The sequence below is a fragment of the Molothrus ater genome, chromosome 1, assembly GCF_012460135.2.
Source record: "Molothrus ater isolate BHLD 08-10-18 breed brown headed cowbird chromosome 1, BPBGC_Mater_1.1, whole genome shotgun sequence".
NCBI lineage: Eukaryota > Metazoa > Chordata > Aves > Passeriformes > Icteridae > Molothrus > Molothrus ater.
This window is the reverse complement of record NC_050478.2, coordinates 88959467-88979535: the sequence shown is the minus strand read 5'-3', so window position 1 is coordinate 88979535 and position 20069 is coordinate 88959467. Positions and strand designations below refer to the sequence as shown.

General features: G+C 37.5%; 1 protein-coding gene across 1 annotated transcript in view; it reads left to right on the top strand.

Annotated features, from left to right (window-relative positions):
- Nucleotides 1-20069, top strand: part of LPCAT1 (lysophosphatidylcholine acyltransferase 1) — a 67356-nt gene that overhangs the window by 32267 nt on the left and 15020 nt on the right. Inside the window, exons 9-12 of the mRNA XM_036400805.2 lie at nucleotides 239-321; nucleotides 10902-11027; nucleotides 16609-16762; nucleotides 17634-17732. Coding sequence (XP_036256698.1) covers nucleotides 239-321; nucleotides 10902-11027; nucleotides 16609-16762; nucleotides 17634-17732 — 462 coding nt within the window. The remainder of the gene's footprint in view (nucleotides 1-238; nucleotides 322-10901; nucleotides 11028-16608; nucleotides 16763-17633; nucleotides 17733-20069) is intronic.

Sequence of the window (20069 nt, the reverse complement as noted above, 5' to 3'; positions counted from 1 at the left end):
TGAAGATAAAACTCTGCTTGGATTCTGTGCGGTGAGAAATGAGCAGAGTCAGTGTTATATAAATTTCTAGAAGTATGACATATACTTAAGCATTTAAAAGTTGAATTTTTAATATTTTCTGTAGTCTTAATGTAATTTTCTGAGTAACAACAAACTGTATACAATATTCACCCTAGTGCTGTAAGAGATTGTTTAAAATGTTAAATATTTTTGGTATAATTCAGTTCTCTGTACGCAGTTTCTACCCGTGTACATTCCTTCAGAAGAAGAAAGAAAAAACCCAGTGTTATATGCCAATAACGTCAGGCGTGTAATGGCAGAGTAAGTATGTTGTAATTCTGTGTAAAAATAGATGGGTGATTTTAAATTTAGAAAATATCACAAAATCAAATCGGTGTGGTTGTCTGCCTACAAAGAACCTTGTAGTCTGCAGGAATGTCTGCAAGGCCTTTTACATAGCAGTTACTTTCCCCTCTGAAGAGGCCAGGGATCCACAAATACAGCAAGAACTGTTGGAGTTGATGGGTTTGGAATATTTTTTTTTCCTGTTGGTTCTTTTGGGGGTTTTTAACATGCCTTCATATAACAAGCCAGTTCTGCTTGCTCCAGTGGGTATTTAGTCTTTTGGGGGAAGGGTATGGTGGAATTTTAGGAAAGTTATGTAACTGAATTTTGTGCTATTGGGGTTGCATTTTAAGCTGTGACTGTTTTAATGAGGTTAAGAATAGTTTCATGTATTCCTTGTTAGCCTGTAGTATTTCAAACAGCAAAGCACAGTGAAGTGGCTTTATTTCGTTGGAAACAGAGAATTGATACAATGCAAATGAATTGAAGTTAATGTTAATTGAAGACAGTTAAAACACTTGTCTATACGGTATAATGAAGGCAACATTTACTATTTTCACTCTTTCATTGTGTTTTTATTCATGTCTTTTTCATTTATTTTTTGTTCTTTCAGTAAATCTTCCATTAGTCAGTAGATAACTCTTTTCCATATTTACAGTGAACCCTCAGGCCTGTGATCACTAATAACTCTTGAGAAGTTTATGTATCTTCCTAATCCTGATTTTGAAAGAACTTGTGAGATCATAATTTCCTTTGTGTAACTTCTCTTCCGTTTCTAATTTAAGCCAAAGGCCAGTTTGTAGGTAGTGACTGAGAATTCTTGTCTGCTTGAACCCAGGTCTTCGAGTTTCCTTAAGGATGTTGTGACAATAATATAACAATAGATCCATTGTACAAAAGGACATTCCTCAAAGGAGAAAAGAACAAAAGGACCTGTTTGAATCATCCTGTCTTAGAGTCAAAAATTTTTTGAGGCACTGGTGTCAAAGACATTTGTTGTTAATTAAAAACCATCACCTGGCAAGTGCTGTCCTCAGACTTTGTGTAGAAGGCCAGGTCATTAAATCTTCATTCTGAACTCTGCTCCAATCACATAACAGGAATTGTGTGCTATAAGGAAAACTTTTGAAAGCCTACAAAAGTTTACAACAACTGGCGTGTTGCAAGCCTTCCCCTCTAAGTGTGCTTTGGAGGAAAAACATGATTATGTTTCTCCCTCCCACTCCTGAAGAATTAAGCATTTGTGGTCACAGAAGAGGAGTGCAGATCTAACAGGAAGACTGTCAGAATGAGAGATGTCAAAAACGACTTTGGAATGAAGCAGGGGCTGTAGATGCTGTGATAATGCGAATGGGAAAACAAACGTATTTGGATATCAAAGTTTTGAAGTCAGATGGGAATAAACCAGAATGTAGATGCCTGGATACCATGGATAACTGTAGACCAAGTAACACTGACATAGTTAAAAATTATTTACTTCTGACCACTTCCAGATACCTCCTTCTTGTGTCAGTTCTTTAGACTTACTCATGCAGGTTTTGGTACAGGAGATTGCAGCTCAAGGCGGTTCTGGAGCTGTAGGAGTTGCAACTCAAGTACCTCAGGTGCTGTTTGGTGGTAGCATTGCACTCTGCATTGCTGGATAAAGGACAATATTACTGTTTCATCTGGATTTTCTTGACGATTGAATTAGTGGCAGTGTAGCATCTTATTGTAAAGAGGTCCTTTTGGGATCTCTTCAGGTGTCTTCTTACCCCTCCTCCCCATCATATTTCTCAGGCAGAAGTGCCTAATTCTACTGGATATTTTACAGCATCAAAGGTGGCACTCCCAGGTAATAATGTATTTGTGAGTCTAGAACCAGTGTTGTGGTAACCTTGTGTCTTGCTCTTGGTTTCAGAGGGAGTTGATAGAAGTTGCTGAGTGAGCAATAGATACAGTTTCTGCTCTTGAAACTGTTTGCTTTCACAATAATCTTAATTTGTGAACAGCTTCTATTCAGCATTGAACACAGCATTTGACTAGACATCTGTATCTTATGCTGCTTCTGCTTGTTGACTTTCTGAAGAATTTTTGGTTTATCCATATTTGACTAGCTTTCCTGTGGCTCACCACAGATGTGAGTGATGGTGGTCTCTAGATACTCAATTTATATTTATATATGTAAGTGAACACTAAATATTTTGTTAAGGAGGTACTGTCATTCATGGAGGTTTGCTTCTTTATTAGGATATTAGTTCCTTGCACATTGGATAAATTTACTTGCCCAAAAAGTCAGTGCCAAAGTGTGCCTGTGTTATCAGAACTGGAATTACTCATACAGGATAGCCACTGCTGCTGAACATGCTTGCCAACCTTTGGGTCATTTTCTTAATTTGCACAAAAAGTATGTGCAGAATAGATTAATCTGCTGTTTAAAATATGGTCCATACTTATCTTAATGATACGCTTCACATTTAATTTTCTCATAAAACTCATTTTTGAGTGAGTCTCTCTTATTTGATCTTTCTGGCTCCTACTCAGTTTAGTCAGTGCTCATGTCACCCACCAAGTGCTATCAGGAGCTGTGTTTAGAGTCACTTTCAAATCACTGAAAATATTGAGTGCTTTTAAATATGGCATCAGTCCCGGCTAGTTCTTTAAAATCAAAAAATAAAGTGTTAATTCATTTCATGTGTTCTTTATTGGCTCTAACAAAATTCTAAAGCCATCCTACTAGTAAGTCATACCATGTAGGTAAATATTATATTGCCTTACTTTTGTATTACTTAAGCAAAATCATCATTTTGGTCTTCATGTACATAACCTATTATCATCTTATGTTGATGGTAGTCAACATGGATTGTTTTCGCCTGGTGATTTCTTAAGTTCCACAGTTTCTTCTATATGTTTTCTACTTAAGTGTCAAACATTCTGGCCCATGTTGTTTTTTAGGGTTTTTTTAATCTTCAAATTAATAAGTAATAGTTTACTGGAACTATGTTAGTGTTGTAAAATTGTCAGCCACTTGAAACTTCAATCCCAGCTTTTCCAGAACTATTAGGAACAAATCACTTGACCTTGCAATCACAAGTATTTATTTCTAAAAATTTCTCAGTGCTAGAGGATATCTCTATCACTCTTAGAGCATTGGGAAATACTTACTTTTATTCATAAGATTTGTTGTCTTGTTTCCTAATGTAAGTATTGCACATGACAGAAGAGGTTTTTTTCCTGATGAGAATTTTCCTATCCTTAGCTAGTAGTTGGTTACATTATTTTTTGTATTTTCTCTTATGCATTAAAAAGTCTTACCCTTCTTAGCTGCATCAACTACAAGTTTTTATGCATTTTTACCTTTCTATGTTGTTTTGCTGCATCATAGTTCTTAATTTACTGATAGCTATTTGAAGAATTATTTGTTTTGTGGCTTGTTTGGAGTATTTTTCCCTAAAGAAAATATATTAGTTGCCTCTTTTCATTCTTTTCATTGTGGGGTTGTACCCATTTGCTACTGTTCTTAAATCCTAATTTTCATGAGCAACTGTATTCTGAAAGACATCTCTTAGTTGTACTCAAAGTACTAGTTAGGGTACAGAAATTCTATTTGAAGGAAAAAGTAGATAAATTTTACTGCCACTTTGGGGGGAAAACCAAGTTTGTTACCCTGCTGCTCTTTAGGACTCAGATGTGTTTGAAAGAAGTATGTCAGTAGCTTAGCTTTCAGTTAGCTGCAAAAATTCATTTTTTACATCGATAAGCCAGTGGTAGTGAAGGCAGCTGATGGTGAAAATCTGCACTGCAGGCTCTTTGTGCAAGTCTAAAGTAACCTCAGCTGTAATTACAGATATAAGCTGACTAGATGATGATACACAGACCCACAGGTCACTTATTCACATGCAAACACAATATGTTTCCCTTTAGTTTTAGTTTCTCATAAAGACTGTCTTCAAAATAGGGAAGAATATGGTTAGGTGGTACAGTTTGGGAAAAAATGGAAGACAAATTATTGCAAATTTGTTAGGTTTTTTTTTTTTTTTGCATGTGGTAGATGAGACTGAAACTTGATGGAAACCAGAAACCTTTGGCCCTTTGTTTTTCAAAACTGTAAGCACCTCAGAACTTAAGTTTTTTCAGTACTCCTGATTTGAGTATTTTGTTTTCCTAGATCTTTTGAGTGTTAAGCTCAGCACTGTAATAACATGTGTGACACTCTCCAGGAGTTCTGAAGTTTCATTTTTGGTGAGCCCAGAAATGTAGAAATAGCAAAATGTCATCGTCCAGTTTGCATTTTTCCAGTAATTTTGTTTATCTTCCTCACAGAAACATTTAAAGACATATTTTTATATTTGCAGTAGATGCTAAAATTGATTAAAGTGCAGCATATTAGACATGGAACTTGAAACATCTGCCTTCCTGATGTTTTCTGTCAGGTGCTTGCCAGGATCACTTTCCCCATGTTGGAGCATGTCATACAGTTAAAGCACTGACTTACCAGTTTGACATATGAGCATTATATTTTGCTTTTGAAAACTGAGTACTTTTATCCAGCATGCTGGTGAAGGCAAAAAACATTAAAAGTAGTCTTCTGTGTCCATCTTCCCTTTTGTCATCTTCTACATATTAAAATCAGGGTTTGTTTTTTTTTTTTTCTTGCAGGCTCTGACAGCATCAGAATGTGATCTTTGCCAGTACATGTGATAGAGTAATGCTAGTTGCAGAAGATTAGCCTTGAGGATGGGAGTTTACAGTAACTTACTGGTCTGACTCGTGGCTATTTCTTGTATTCAGTGGCCTGTTGAATCTAACTTTGGAAAAACTGCAGTGTTCTGTGCCTGTGCTGTCTGAAATTTCCTTGTATGATTCTGCACAGGTACTGTTTGGATGCTCAGCATTCAACTTCGAAATCCAAACTGGGGTTTTGGCATTTTTATACCATTAAAGGCATAAGCATCAGTATAAGTGGAATTACTGTAGTGCTGGAGTTAACAAGCATCCATTTGAAGCATCGATGGTGAAGGGTCTAGAGAGTAAATCATGTGAGAAGTGGCTGAGGGAGCTGGGGCTGTGTAGCCTGCAGAGAAGAAGGCTCAGGGGGATTTTACTGCTCTCTATAACTGCCTGAAAGGAGGTTGTTCCAAGCTGTGGGTTGGCCTCTTGTCCAGCACAGCCAGTGATAGGATGAGAGGAAATTGCCTCAAGCTGCTCTAGGAGAGGTTCAGGTTGAACATCAGGAAGACTTTCTTCATGGAAAGTGTTAAATATCAGAATGGGCTGTCCAGGGAGATGTTCAAGAAACAACTGGATGTGACAACATGGTTTAGTTGAAAAGACAGTGATCAGTCAAAGGTTGGGCTTGACCTCAAAGGTCTTTTCCCACCTATAAGATTCTGTGCATGGTTTGGGTTTCACACCATTAACATAAATGGAGATGAGAGATTCATTGTGCACTCTGTTCATTTCTGTGAATACTGTGTGTGTGGCAGGTGGAGAACATAGTCACAGAACAGGGTTAACTTCTGTGCAGCTTGTTGCCACATTTATTTTCTCAAGGAAGAAATGAATTTTTTAAATGTTAAGTAATACTTTGCAACACTGGTTTGAACTGCAACACTCTGGTTTTTGAATGCTGACAACACAAGGAGAACCTCTTCTGTTTTTTACTCCTTGAAGATTTGTGATGTGCAAGTCTAAAAGATCAACAATTACAGAACCCAATTTCAAACAACACCAGGCAGAAATACAGTCATTGGCAGCTTCTTTTTCTGTCTAAACTATTATGAGATAACAGATTCCTTATGTGAACTTCAGACTCATGATTGCACCTTCTTTTGCTTGGAGAATGTCACAAAGTAGTAGTCTGAGGAGAGAAAAGGGACTATCTACTCTGGCCTTCCAAAACGAAATAGTTGGCAGCACTTTGCCTTGGGAAAGGATGGGAAAAAAGAGAGTGGAGGGTTGTTTTGAAGGTCAGGAAAATCCCAGTGTTCTGAAAAAGCATACTAAAGGAAGTCTTAGTTTTCATAGCAGGAGGGATGGAAAGTACTCAACAGTAGATCAGCTAAAAGTAAATAGAGTAAGTCTTAAAAATGTGCAAAATTGTGGCATTCATTACCAGATAGATAAAATTACTTCATCAGAGCTGAGATATACTGTGAAAAACATGTAGTTAATGAGTGATTCTAAAACATAGTGGTACAAAAGGTCTCTGGTTCAGGAAGTTGGTGTACTACTGATGACTAGATTAGATGACTACTAATAATTGGAGTTATTTGTCCACAATGTTTTGTGTGTCTTTCTGCTGAACATCCAGTAATGAAAAAAAATACCAAATTAGATAGAATCCTAATGTTTTCAGCACCCGATAAAGATTATAGTTGATTTATAGGAGTTTTTCTGAGCAGCCTGTGGAATGTTCTCTTAGTTCACAGTTCTGCTTATGAACAATGTAAAACATTTTGGGAATCTTTTTGTTGAAATGTAGATTCCAAATGTCACAATATTGCTTGTACTGTTTTCTCTCACTTTACATAATATTCCAGCAGTCACATTCTGTTTTATGTTTGGCATTTTGCATGCATAGTGGATTGGTATGCAGAAAATGAGGAAGTTAATAATTCATCTTATGACTGCACAAATGTTAGACATAGAGAGCTGTTTGGTATAAGACATCAGTATATAACAAGTATAACTTGTGTTTCTCAGATTGGGTTTGCAGGAAAGCTTTTGGGGCTTTGTTTCATTTGAGTTTATTATTTTCAAGCAACTTGCTGACTTTGAAACTTCATGTAGTGTGATGTCATGATGGGTAAACAGCCAGCACCTTGGGCAGGGCAGGGAAGGAAAAAGTCTCAAGGTATGTCAAGCGAGACATTCATATCAGGCCATTTAAATCTGCTGGACTTTTTAAAAGGCTAGGCTCACATTACTGTGAAAGCAGAGGTAGTTTGAAGAAAAGAGGGGAAGAAATGCTCTCAAATGAAGATATGGGAAAAGTTGTTTTATTTTTAGTTTATTAAGAATATGGAATTGTATGTGTGATTTGCATCTCAAATTGAAATTATCTTTTTCTTTCCCAACTGAAGTAGAAAAAGATTGCCCTGGAGGATGAGTTAGAATAGTTTGATAACTGATTCTGTAGAAAATCCTGTGAGTTGCACTTGTACCGAGGCCTTACAGTGAACTCTAATAAGCCTGACTTTATTCTAAGAAATTAAAAATTTCACAAGTCTTAGCATAAATAATGAACTTTATATGTTGCCCAGTTTCAGTTTCTTCAATATTCTGAGCTGAAATCAAGGTCCTTTAAAGCTGCTAGCTCTCTACAGCTTGTGATTTGTCTTCTGAACTCAAGAGCCCCTTGAACTCTATCTGGCCTTGGCTGATTCTATGATTGAACTTTGCTTTGAGCAAAAGTGTTTCTTTCCTTCCTTACTTCTGACCTTTGTTATTGTGAAAGTCTGGATGTATATGTACCCTCTTTAAGTTCATTTGTTTGGGGTTTTTTTAAGTCCAGCAGCTTGAAAATTACAACAGATGAACAAAAGAAGCTGCTTTTGTCTTGCTGAATCCCATTTTGTGTTTGTGTTGACATTGAACATACATGTAGGTATTAATTGTAGTGGGGATTTTCCTTCACTGATAGCAGCAATATAATTCTGGCCCAACTACCACCTCTTTTATAAGGGGTGCACAAAGCTATTAAAAGATGCAAGTTGTGTTTGCCCTTGTGGTTTGGCTGAGTCTCAAATGACCCTGGCTTTTGTTTGGAATTTATTTTCTATCTTAAGTTTGGTTTTGATTTTTTTTTTTTTGTTGTTTGTTTTGGGCTTTTTTAAAAATTTCTCTTGGCTAGGCTCCTTCAACATATTCAAGGACCATTATTTAGCAGTTATTCAAATCTGGCATTGGTGCTGGCAGTCAGTCAGGCTTCAACCCTCCCCCCAGGCTGAGTGCCCTGATCTTTCTTAGTCATCTTTCTTTTGATGTGTTGGAACAGCATTTGCTTTTGGTTTTAACAAGCTATTGTTTCTTGCTTTGGCTTGCCACCTTACGGTTATGTTTTAGCTTGTCCATCTTCTCTATTTCACTTGAGAGAATGCTTGAGTTTCTTCTGTTTCTTTAAAGCCTCTTTATTTTAATTGCCACCTTTAATCATTTTCAATGACGCTAATTTTTTTCTGTCCTTTCAGAATTTAAGTGTCTTACCACTTCTCTGATTTCCTAATATGTCCAACAGAGGAGCACTTTACTCTTTCAGTTTCCTAACTTATTTTTAACATGCTTCCCCTTTTGCATGTAGTTCCCCTGTGCTTCAGCTGATTGCCTGTAAGTTCCTGTATTTCTGTTACATACTATACCTAGTGTGGCCTGGAGAACTGATGAATTTTGGTGTAATATGCTTGGCTGGGCTAGATCTTTGTTTCATTCTTTTATGGAACTGCTCTGGGTAGTACTGTCTGTAGCATGTCCTTGCTGGAGACAGTTGATATGGATATCTGTAGGGATGATCGAGTGCAAAAGATGGGAATAGGAAGTAATCTCAACTGGCTGGATAGACTCTGCTTCTTTCATCCACTCCTTTCTCTTCTTTTGAGGAAAATTAATTTTGTGTTGTAAAATACCAGTGATTTCATCTTGTATAATACAGATTACATATATTAGTACAGATTATTATAATACAGATTACATCTATTACATCATATATTACATCTTGTATAATACTATATGGAATACTATAAAACAGAAGTCTTGACATGCTCACAATACCTGATCTCTAACTCAGGTTGAACTTGGAAATGGATTTAAATCCCCATAGCATGGGGGAGTTCTTCATCTGTATTTTACCATGAGTCTGTGGGGTCAGGTAAGGTATCACAAGAATCTTGTCCATTCCATTAAGGTGGTTTACTGATTTACAAATACTGCTGGGACACTTCATAGGAGGAGTGAATTGATTGAACAAGAACAGACCAAGCAGAGAAAATTTTAGAGGAACTGGATTTAATTGCTTAGATCACCAGTATGAGGCAATCTAATCTTCAATACTCTGCTTGTAAGATGACTTTTCTATGTACCTAAATCATTTGGTTTAGTTGATTTTGTCCTTTTGTTCCTTTCTCTTTGTTTGTTCTTCTTAGGAAGAGGAAAGCTATTCAGTCAAGATCACTACCTTCTAATTCCTTGTTTTGTGCATAAATAGCTTATAAATGCTATCTAATTTTTTACCATATATGGTACTTTGGAGCTTGAATATTTATTAGTTAGGTGTTCTTCCTAAATGTTTGACTTTCTCAGCCTCAAAGAGAAGAGAGAAGCCCTGATCAGTACCTTTAAGGTTTAGTGCATGGGCTATATATCAGAATTCCTGAAGTTTGATAATTAATTGGTGGACAGAAGAGAACTGGCTTGTGTTATTTACCTTGCTATTCAAAGGCCTTGGAGTGAAATTCCATGAGGAAGAGAGTGTTTGACAGAAATTGTTTGCATAAGAGGTGACAACCATTACAGATCAAACTACTTATAGTAAAGCAGAGAATTGAATGTGGAGTTTTCATCAAAGCCAAAATTAGTGTGGCAGGCCTCAGGGTTTTGCATCAATCTTGCCATTAGTGTATATTAACTTCACACATGAAAAAGTTGGTTAGCAGTAAGATAGGCAAATTGTAGATGAAAAGAATGAAGGTAACTAAACAAAAAAATTTTGTGAAGATTTCATCAAACTAGAAAACACTGCATAAAGGAGATAATGCTCCTTACTAGGATAAGTAAAATCAAGTATAATAAAAAATGTGGCAGATGAGTAGCTTATATGGAGCTATGCTGGCTTTCCAAATTGCATCTTATGTTTGTACACTGAGCTCTTAAAGGCCTCTTTCACACCACACTCTTTCTCTCAACTTTGCCACAGCAAATGCAGGGCAGCTACAATATCAGGATTTCCATCAATTATTTTTTGGTGCTGCAATTACTACAGAGTATCAAGTTAGAAGTGAAGCCAAAACCAGTACTGAAAATTGTTTGGTGTATAAAGACTTGGGAGTATTTTTTTCTACCTTTATGTCATACATTTAAAAATAACTTGTTTGCTTAGAGTTTAACTCTACTTGTTATGTTGTGTTCTAGCTGTTATTTATAGAGAAATGTTGCCTTTTGTGTAATATTAATACTAGCTGGAGGTAATAGCTGTTCTGCTGAGGTGATTGCGCTAACACATTAATAAATCAATAATAAAAATATTGGACACAGTTGTTAATAAATATATATTTGTGTTCTAGATTAAAAATTTTGAAATCTTAGATATTCACTTTTATGAAATTTGTCTATGAAAGTCTATGCACTGCCTAACTTTTGCCTTGTGTTCTTGCATACTTTCATGGACTCAGTCACAGCAGATGCTCTGCAACAGATCATCACCATATTTCGTTCTCTATATAAATTTACTTTTATTGGCTCTTCCTTATAGTTTTTCAAAATTAAAAGCATAATTGTTACAGGATTTCTTGCTGTGAAAAAAGTGATTATTCTGCACAGTTTTCTTAGTGTCTTGTTTACAGTGTTTCTTTGGTTTATTCAAGGGCGTTGGGAGTTCCAGTGACAGACTACACGTTTGAAGACTGTCAGCTGGCTTTGGCTGAGGGACAGCTTCGTCTACCTTCAGATACGTGTCTTTTAGAATTTGCAAAGCTTGTGAGAAGCCTTGGGTGAGCATACACAATATTTATATGTAAGGTGCATCTTTATTATATATTTGTAGTTTTCCCATCATGTAACAATATTGCATTTATGAGTATAAATGGAGTGTTGTCATCATACAATCAGGGAAACACAAGTGTAAAATTAAAACACTACTCTACTTCACTTGCAAGCAGCACCCCTGAATCCTAATGAGTAGAGTAGGTTGGAAAATTCTTATTTTCCATCTGACAGGTGAGCAGAGTGAGCCTGAAGCATTCATTCCTGAGCTAGAAGACAGTTTCTGAAGAGGATCAGGAATACCATGGGATTCCTAATATTTGATACAGTTGAGAGTCAATTGCCTTTTCCTGTGACATCTGTGGAGGGAAAACAAATGCTGCCAACAGCAATCTTGTGGCTGGATTAACCTTGTAATAGTGAGGACAGAGGGGTCACCCTTTCCTGAGAAGGACAAGGTGGTAGTTGATCTGTTGAGCAGGTCACTGCCAGATGGACTTTCTAATGCAGCTGTAGCTCAGTGCATGCAGCGTGGGTCCTCTCCTCTTTCTTCCCATAGTGCCATTTCCTGCTAGCTCTACCTTTCAAAAAAGCCTCAGCAAACCTGAAAATTTTACATAAACCAAGTAGTAGAACTTGCTGCTGTTTTCCAGTTTTCCTCCTGCTTCTCCAATGATCTTATTGAGCAACTATGAACTAAATGCCTCATCCTATTAACTCTAAATATACAAACTCCTTTTTTCATTTTCTTGTCTCATCACCTGAAATTACAGAGCATAGTTTAATGTTTCCGTTGTGTATTTTATGTCCTTTCACTAATTTTTCCTTCATCTTCAGCTTGGGTACATAAATGAAAGTAAAGAAGAAAAAGCTCTGTTGGAGAATAAGGAATGTAGGACAGCACTCATCATGAATTCAGATGACAAGCATGTACTAATCTATTGTGAGGGCTTCCATCTGAAAAACTTCCATTAGGATAGGAGAGACTTATAGGGGAAAATAAAGATTCTCACTTTGTTTAAAAGGCTCTGAATTTACAGTACTAAGGAAGAAAAACAAGTGAAACAAAACAAACCAACCACCCACGTCTCTTATTATGCAGTTGATAATCCCAGGATTCAGTTTAATCCTCTTGTTAAGTTGTCTGGCTTCTGTCTGCTCAATTTAAAGCTGTTCTTTTAAATTATGGTTTTGTTTTGGCCTCTGAAACAGTTACATGCATTTGTGAGTGAGGTTCACTGCAGCCCAGAAGTTCTTGTTCTGGTATGAGCAATTAATCCTTGGCGAAATAGAATGCTCTCTGAATTTGGGCGTGTGCCAATAAGAAGGATATTATGCTGGTATTTTTCTGGCACAATTGGATGAAGACTGTAATATGACTTCATCTCTAATGCACTTTTGATAATAATGTAGTCATTTTGCTGTTTATTCAAAGGTTTTGAGGTCAGGGAGGCATTAAGATCATCCACTAGCATCCCTAAATAACTGGAAAAGTAAATTTTATCCAATGGATTTTTCATCCAGTCTTAACATTTATTTTTGAGCAATGGCATACTTTCAAGGTAACATCCATTTTTAAGATTCCTATAGTAAGGTAAATTCAGACTTCTTTTTGGTTTTGGTTTTTTGAAATCAACTTACACCTCAGTTTGCTCTACTGAAGAGTTACTTCTGTGCACATTGTGTCTACAGGATTCATTATTGTTGTCTGTAAAATTTGCTTAGCCTGTGCTCAGCTGAATGGGATCCAGTCCAGAATGCATGCAAGCACAGCAGTGAGTTCTCATGCTTCATCTAAGGAAGAGCTTGGGCTCTGTTAACAGCTGTACAGCTGGCTTGTACCAAACTCTGTGATGAAATGACTGCTTTATCAATGAGATCAATTGATCACAGACATACCTTCTCAAATTGTGCATTCGTTACTCCTCAAGGATTTGTGTTTCTCTTCAGTCTGATAGTTTAAGTCTGACCAACAAGCTAATTGCTAAACTATGTGTAGTCTAAGTTATAGCTTTTATTTTTTCATACATTGTAAATCCTCTGCTTCATTTGATGACTTAGTCTGTAAGTGATTGCCCCACTGTTTAAAGTGAATCTCTATTTTTAAATTAACTGAATCTATCACCATGTTCTGGACATTGAATCTTGTTTGGATTTTGTGCCTCTTTGAATATCTTCTCCTTCAGGAAGTGTTAATACAGTTAATTAAGTCTAGTCTGTCTTTTGATGAGATACTTCTTATGAGTTGCTTTAGGGTAGTTGCCTGCAAGGAGATCCTTGAGTTCTGGTTTGAATTGATTTGCTCCTATTGTTTCAAGCTTCTGTTTGTTCTAATTGCCAATATTACCTCATCAAGTTGACCATGAGGATCCTTTTAGTCAATGCAGCTGTAAGCTACCAAGATCTGCAAGGACCTCAGGCCTGGTGCCTGCCTATTCTTGCTCAACAGCCTCTAGCATCCAGACTGCAATGCAGACTTCTGCTCTCCATGTGTGTCTGAAATGGTCCAGTAGGTAGAACTTTGTGTCCCCAGAGTAATAACCCTCACAGCTACCCGTGGTGTGACTTCAGAGTGCTCAGAGGTCATCTATAACAAGGAAAAAACTTCTGGAGGATGTTTACCTTCTGCATTTGTGATAAAAACAATGTTCTCCGATTCAGGAGGTGATCAAGGATGAGGCATGACAGCAAATACCAGCCATGGTGGCCCATGCTTTTGTGGATCAAGGCAGGGTGTGCCAAGAGTATACAAGAGGGTCAGTTTTGCAGTTTTTCAGTATACTTGCTCTGTGATGGCAAGAAGTTGCACATAAGTACATCAGCAGACATAAAGTTGAATGTCTTTTCTGGCTTAGGGCATGTTTCTCTGTGCTTGCAGTTTCCAGTAGCTAGCTACAAGATCCAGCTGTTCTTCCAGCTCTCTGAAGGTTTTTGGCAGGTTCCCAGCATGCAAGAAATAAGCTTATTTTCAAATAGTCAAATATAGCTAAAACTAGCTTACTTGCTAAAAATAGTGATAATTATGCTGTAAAATATTCTACCTTGAGGGATCTGGTTTTCCTTGTGAAGTCTGCTGTGAAAAATTTGATGTTCAGAGCTGTTAATCTTGAAGAATGTCCTTTCCATCTTCATGGACTCAGGAATACTTCCTGTTCTCTTTAGTATGCACTGACCTAAAAAATGAATCAAAACACCACAACAGCAAATAATTTTATATATCATAAAGCCTAGATCCTGCATGGAAACTATTAAGCCAACAAACATGATTTCACGAGGGAAGACAGTTGTTGTGGGCTTTCTATAATTTATGGCCTCCATTGGGATAAAAGTGACAATTGTAAAGCAATTGGGACATTCAGACCTTTTCACATTGGTTCAGAACCTATTAGGAGATTTGCACTTGGCTTCTGAAAACTTCAGTTTAGCAGCTTATGGTCATCAACATATAATGACTTCCTGGTTTTGAAGGGCTAGAGGGAAGTGAGCCCACCTTGGATGACCAGAAGCACAGTGCTGTCATACTCCAGTTGAAGCAGTTTGCCTCACTGATCCACATACTGCTTTTGAGATTGCCTTACACCTCCTTCTATATTTACAAAACATAAACCACAAGATGCCTGTAAGATCTGTGGTGAGCTGCGTTACTTTCCATACAAGATTTTGCCTTCAAGCTTCTATAGCTGTTCAGGCTTAATTACTGGTGAAGAGGAGATCTTGCAAGTCTTGAGTGCTACTTACCAAATGAGCACTCCCTCAGTTCTAGGTGAATTTTGAGACAATTCATTGCAAACAAAATCTCTCTGATTTAGAGACAAATGTTACACTACATATTTTGCGTCAGTGGAGGCTTATCTCAAGGGAGGATTTAGATGCCAGCTGTCCTCATGCTACAGTTAAAATCCAGTGCAGCCACTACTCTGGGATGTATTATCAGTGGACACTTCTTGCATGTAATCCTGCATGTCAGTAGATGAGTTCTGTGTGCATCTCAAATCCTCTATGGATTTTTTTTTTTTTTGTTACTGTTCCTACTACTTTTCTACTTGATCGTGGAAAATTAATGTTTACGGAAGGGTGTCTCATTCTTTTTTCACTGTCTAGGACTAAATCTTGAGATAAGTGCTTTAATGCTAGGATGGAGAATTTGTGAATTTTCTATAGGAGCCATGGGTTTCTGGAAGAATTCTTGCATGTTCAAGTCTTGTAATTCAGAAATACAGGTCTTGGCATGGTTTAGTTAGTACATCTTGGTAAGTCATATAGGTCATGACAAAAACCATGGGAGTTGTATTTTTACTTAAGAGTTGTGATGTTGAGGAAGGGTCACTACAGCAAGCAATCAAGTTCTGGAGCTGATGTATCAGATCATCTTCCTAGCAGAAATGCTCTTATCTTTTTTCAGAAGCTCCTCAGAATGCTGATATTAAGCATTTTATTCATTCTTGTTGCTGAGAGGAAGCTGCTGAAGAGTCCCAGCTGCAGTCTGGGAACAGTTCTGGTGGAAGCTTCTGAGTTGTGTGAATAACTGCTTTTCCTTGTCTGCAGCAGCAAGCAGCAAAACAGGCAACTGCAGAAGGACATTGTAGGAGACTTTACTGGCGTATTTTGTCTTCAGAGTGGAAAGATGCCCAAGTTGCCCTGAATCAGTTCAGAGGAGACCTGATCCAGATCTGCTTGATGTTGTATTTGGGGGGGAAAGCTGCTTTTCTTTACATTGTACCTGCAGCATTCTTACTATGAATTTATTTTATTCATAGTAAGATTATTCAGTAGGGCTTTTTTGTTGTTTGGTTGGTTTTGGGGTTGTTTTTTTGTTGTTGTTGTTGTTGTTGTTAGCTTTTTTTTTTTTTGCAAACCCAAAACAGGAAGCTTGACTTAGGCAAAAAACCAGCCAACAACCACACAGTAGATACCTATATAAGTATAAAAGATATCTATATAAGTATAAAGTTGCTCATCCATCAATGTCTGGTTTTGCAATGGGGAAGGACTAAGGAAATTCTGGAGCTGTAGGAACTACAAGAATTTTCTTTGGGTTACCTCATAATGGTGTCCAACTCAAGACTGAATGTGAAAAATGAGGACTGATGAACAGGATTAACAGTATAATCACTATTATGTAATCCCTGATTTTTTTTAGGTAAGATGCATCATGTCCTTCCTGTTCAGTGACATTAGTAAATTTGGAAACATAATTGGTTTATGTTAGTGTCCTACAATACAGCCATTTTCAGGTGACCTAAATTCCACCTAGTTCTCCATGCTTGGAATTTATTAGCTAGTTCTAGACTGTGTTTCTTCCTGTTGAACTGCTTGCACATATGGCTTGTAATCAAGGTAGACTAAAGGACATGAGTTTGTCCAGGGTTCTTAAGCCCTTGCAGTAATTCCTGATACAGCTTGAGAACTAATGGGAGCTTTAAAACTACATAAATACATTATTTGATAATAAAGTTGTGTAATAATTCTGTAACCAGACTTTGTAATGCTTTACACCATAATCATCCATTTTTTCATTTGATATTTTGAAATACATATTGTTAAAACTGAGTTGATTTTTAAAATGTGCAAAAATACTATGCTTTATAGGCTGAAGCCAGAAACACTTGAAGATGATCTTGATAAATATGCTGCCAGTGCCATGAAAATGAAGAAAGAAAAGATTAATCTCAAAGAATTTTCAGCCTACTTGGAATTTCCAGTTTCTCAGACATTAGAAAGTATGTTTGCACTTTTTGATGAGGTAAGAAACATTAGGTTTTAGAATTTTACTGCTTTTGGTAAACTCCACTTTGGCTACTTCTGTTTCAGTTGAATTCACTGAGGTCTGATTTCTGAGCATTTTACCATAAAATTTGCTTACTGCACTTCCATTTCAACAACGTAAGGGCACCTATCATCAGCTAAATAAAGCATTCCTTTAGCTAGAACTTAAAAGGAATATCAGCTGGACAAAAACTATCTCTTTTCTAGATGCAGAATATGAAGAGGAAGAAAGGTAGGGTCAGGCTAGACCTCTGCTGCTGCTCATAGCAGATGAATGCAGTGTCTGTTAGCTGATATTTCGTTTACCTTGTAAATAAATGACTTGTTCTTCTACGAGCCTGAAACCTGAAGGATCTTGGCAAGTGAGCCAGTTTTTCATTCCTCTGGCAATCAGTCAGAATGGGGAAATGACAATTATCTTGGTGTGGATGAGGTGCTGTCTGGACCAGGAGGTGGATATGTCCACAGTGTTCTTTCTTGGAGCAGATGTCATGTATTCAGGGCTTAAATTAGGGTGTGTTGTCCTCTGGTTCTCTGTTTTTTATTTCAGCCCAGTGATTCAGATGCTTCAATGGAAAAATCCTAAATATACAAGTGAGGGGTGACAGTAGTAGTGCTGTCTTTCAAGACTATTTAAACTGTGACTTTTGACTGAGACTGTGAAAAGTATCTGCAGAGCTTTCACCCAGGTTCTTGTCCTCGTGTGATTTCATTTCAGTGAGACTGCTTTTTTGATCATGGTGGATGTAACAATCTTTCTGAATATTCTGCATTTTTAGCAACTGTTAGTTATTTAGGAAAATTCTCAGACAAACTGCACTATTTTGATGAAAGGTTTTCCTTCACAGAATGAAAATGGTGTAATTGACATTCGGGAATTTGTCATTGCTCTGTCAGTTGTCTGTAAGCCATCCAAAACTCTGGAAACAATTCAGCTGGCATTTCAGGTAAGCTGCATTTTCTTGGTCTATGTAGTTTACTTATTTTTAGAAATTACTAATACTGGCATTAGACTCAATAGATGTTTCCAAATTTCCTTTTGATACTTGATTACATTTTAAAACAACATTAATGGCAAGTTAGATTAATCTGAGTTCTTGTTAACAGGGAATGCATTGCAAGTGTAAGTTGTGTAAAATTATGAACTGCTTGCTGTTTGAAATTGTTCTCTGTAAAACTCTGGCAGAATCCATTTTAGCAAATTAAGTTTCAAACTTCAAGTCCTTTGTACAGATTCCTCTAAACAAACAGTTAGAGAGTACTCTGTTGAGTAGCACTTACTACTCTTAGAATGTTTCAATCAAATCTAATTTTTCAAGTTAATAAAATATTTTTTCTTAATTTCCTACATGTTAATAGAGATTTTTCTATCTCCTTTTTTCTTTTTAAAATTTTCTTCCCTCTTAGTCTTACCATGTATGTGTGGTGGTCCTGCAGTCTTTGTCCAGACTTGATGCTTCCCAGAAGTGCTCCTGATCTTGCTCTAGCCTTGGTGGTTTGTTGTAGCATCACCATAGATTGTTAATGCAAGCTTTTTGGGAAAGTGACAGCAGCAATGCTTGACCAATGGGTTTCTGACACCTTGATTTATTACTTTTCAATTAATTTCTTTAATATTACTGTTTCAACATGCAAACTCTGCTGCATCCTGCATCATCTTTTCCCTTTGCCTTGAATTCACATGGTCTTCAGTGTTACTGAAACTGAGAAGTGCCAAGTGTTGATGCTGTCTTCACTACTGAATGCATGGAGCTCAGAGCATTCAGTTGCATGGTGCTACATTGAAACCTTATTTTCTGTGTAGTTATATTCAGGTTCTTCAGCATGGTGACTTTAAATAAGTGCTGCTGAAGAAATGAGGCTCCTGTGAATGCTTAGTGTCACATGTATCATTCTTAGCCTTCAGCCAGAATCCAATAAATTTGGCAAAGGAGGATGGAGCAAAAATATTTATTTCCTACAAGTGTTGTGGGAAATCTGCCATTAGTAGCTGCTGTTGTTTATTGCTGCTTCTGAGGGAAAAGCAGAAAGAAAGGTCTCTGTCCTGACTCAGTCCATTTCAGCTATAAAATGGCATAGAAAAATAGGTGCTGTTTGGTCATCTCTGTATCTTCATACTAAAATGAACAATTTTGAAGTAAATGTAAGGGGGCTTTGTGGAAATATTTTTTTTAATTTAGCTGTCATGCTTGTTAATGTGCAAGATAATTTTATGATTTGAGAGGAAGAAGAGCTCAGATTGGATGGTTATTTTCTTTCTGGAAGCACTTGAAGTTAATTAAACTGTGTCTTAGGAAAATTTCTGTTCTTCATTATCTGCTTCATTCCATGACTCATAATACACAATTTTGAGTCACTTTGTTAATTACAAAATGTAAAGTTAGCTGTAAAATTGCAGAGAAGCTTTATGCATGTATTAAGAAGGGGAAGTACTCAGCAAGGGGAAGCAGGTATGGCTCATTTTATCCTGCTAGTGATGATTGGAAGAGTTAAGAAAAGTGTCAGGCTGAGGAAATTTTGCTTATGCTGGGATTAAAAAAAAAAGGAAAGAGAACCTTTTTTTAATCCTTTTCTACCTCCTGTCCTGACTTCACCTACAATAAGATATTCACGCAGCTTACCTGGAGCCATTGAAGGATTTCGCTAGTTCATGAGTGTATGACTTTGAACAGGTGCTGTCCTCTGCCGTGTGCTACTTCTTTCGGGAAAAGTGCAACATTTCACTTAGCTACAAGTTTTCAAAGTTAAAGTGTTTAATGTGTGACTGAAGAACTTGAAAAATAGTATCATTATATGGAGTTGTTACAAAACTGGGGGGAGTGGCAGATACACCTGAGGGCTGTCCTGCCATTCATCGGGGAGAAACCCAATGAGGTTCAGCAAGGGCCAGTGCAAGGTCCTGCACCTGGGGAGGAAAACCCCAAGTCCCAGCACAGGCTGGGCTGTGACCCACTGGAGAGCAGCTCTGCAGAGAAGGACCTGGGCGTCTTGCTGGATGACAAGTTGCCCATGAGCCAGCAGAGCCCTTGTGGCCAGGGGGGGCAGTGGGATCCTGGGGTGCTTTGGGAATAGTGTGGCCAGCAGGCCAAGGGAAGTGATCCTGTCCCTCTGCTTGGCTCTAGTGAGGCACATCTGGAGTGCTGTGTCCAGTTCTGGGCTCCTGGGCACAAGACAAGGAGGTAATGGAGAGGGTCCAGCAGAGGCCACAAAGATGATTTGGGGTCTGGAGCATCTCTCTTATGAGGAGAGACTGCGGGAGCTGGGGATGTTTAGTCTGGACAAGA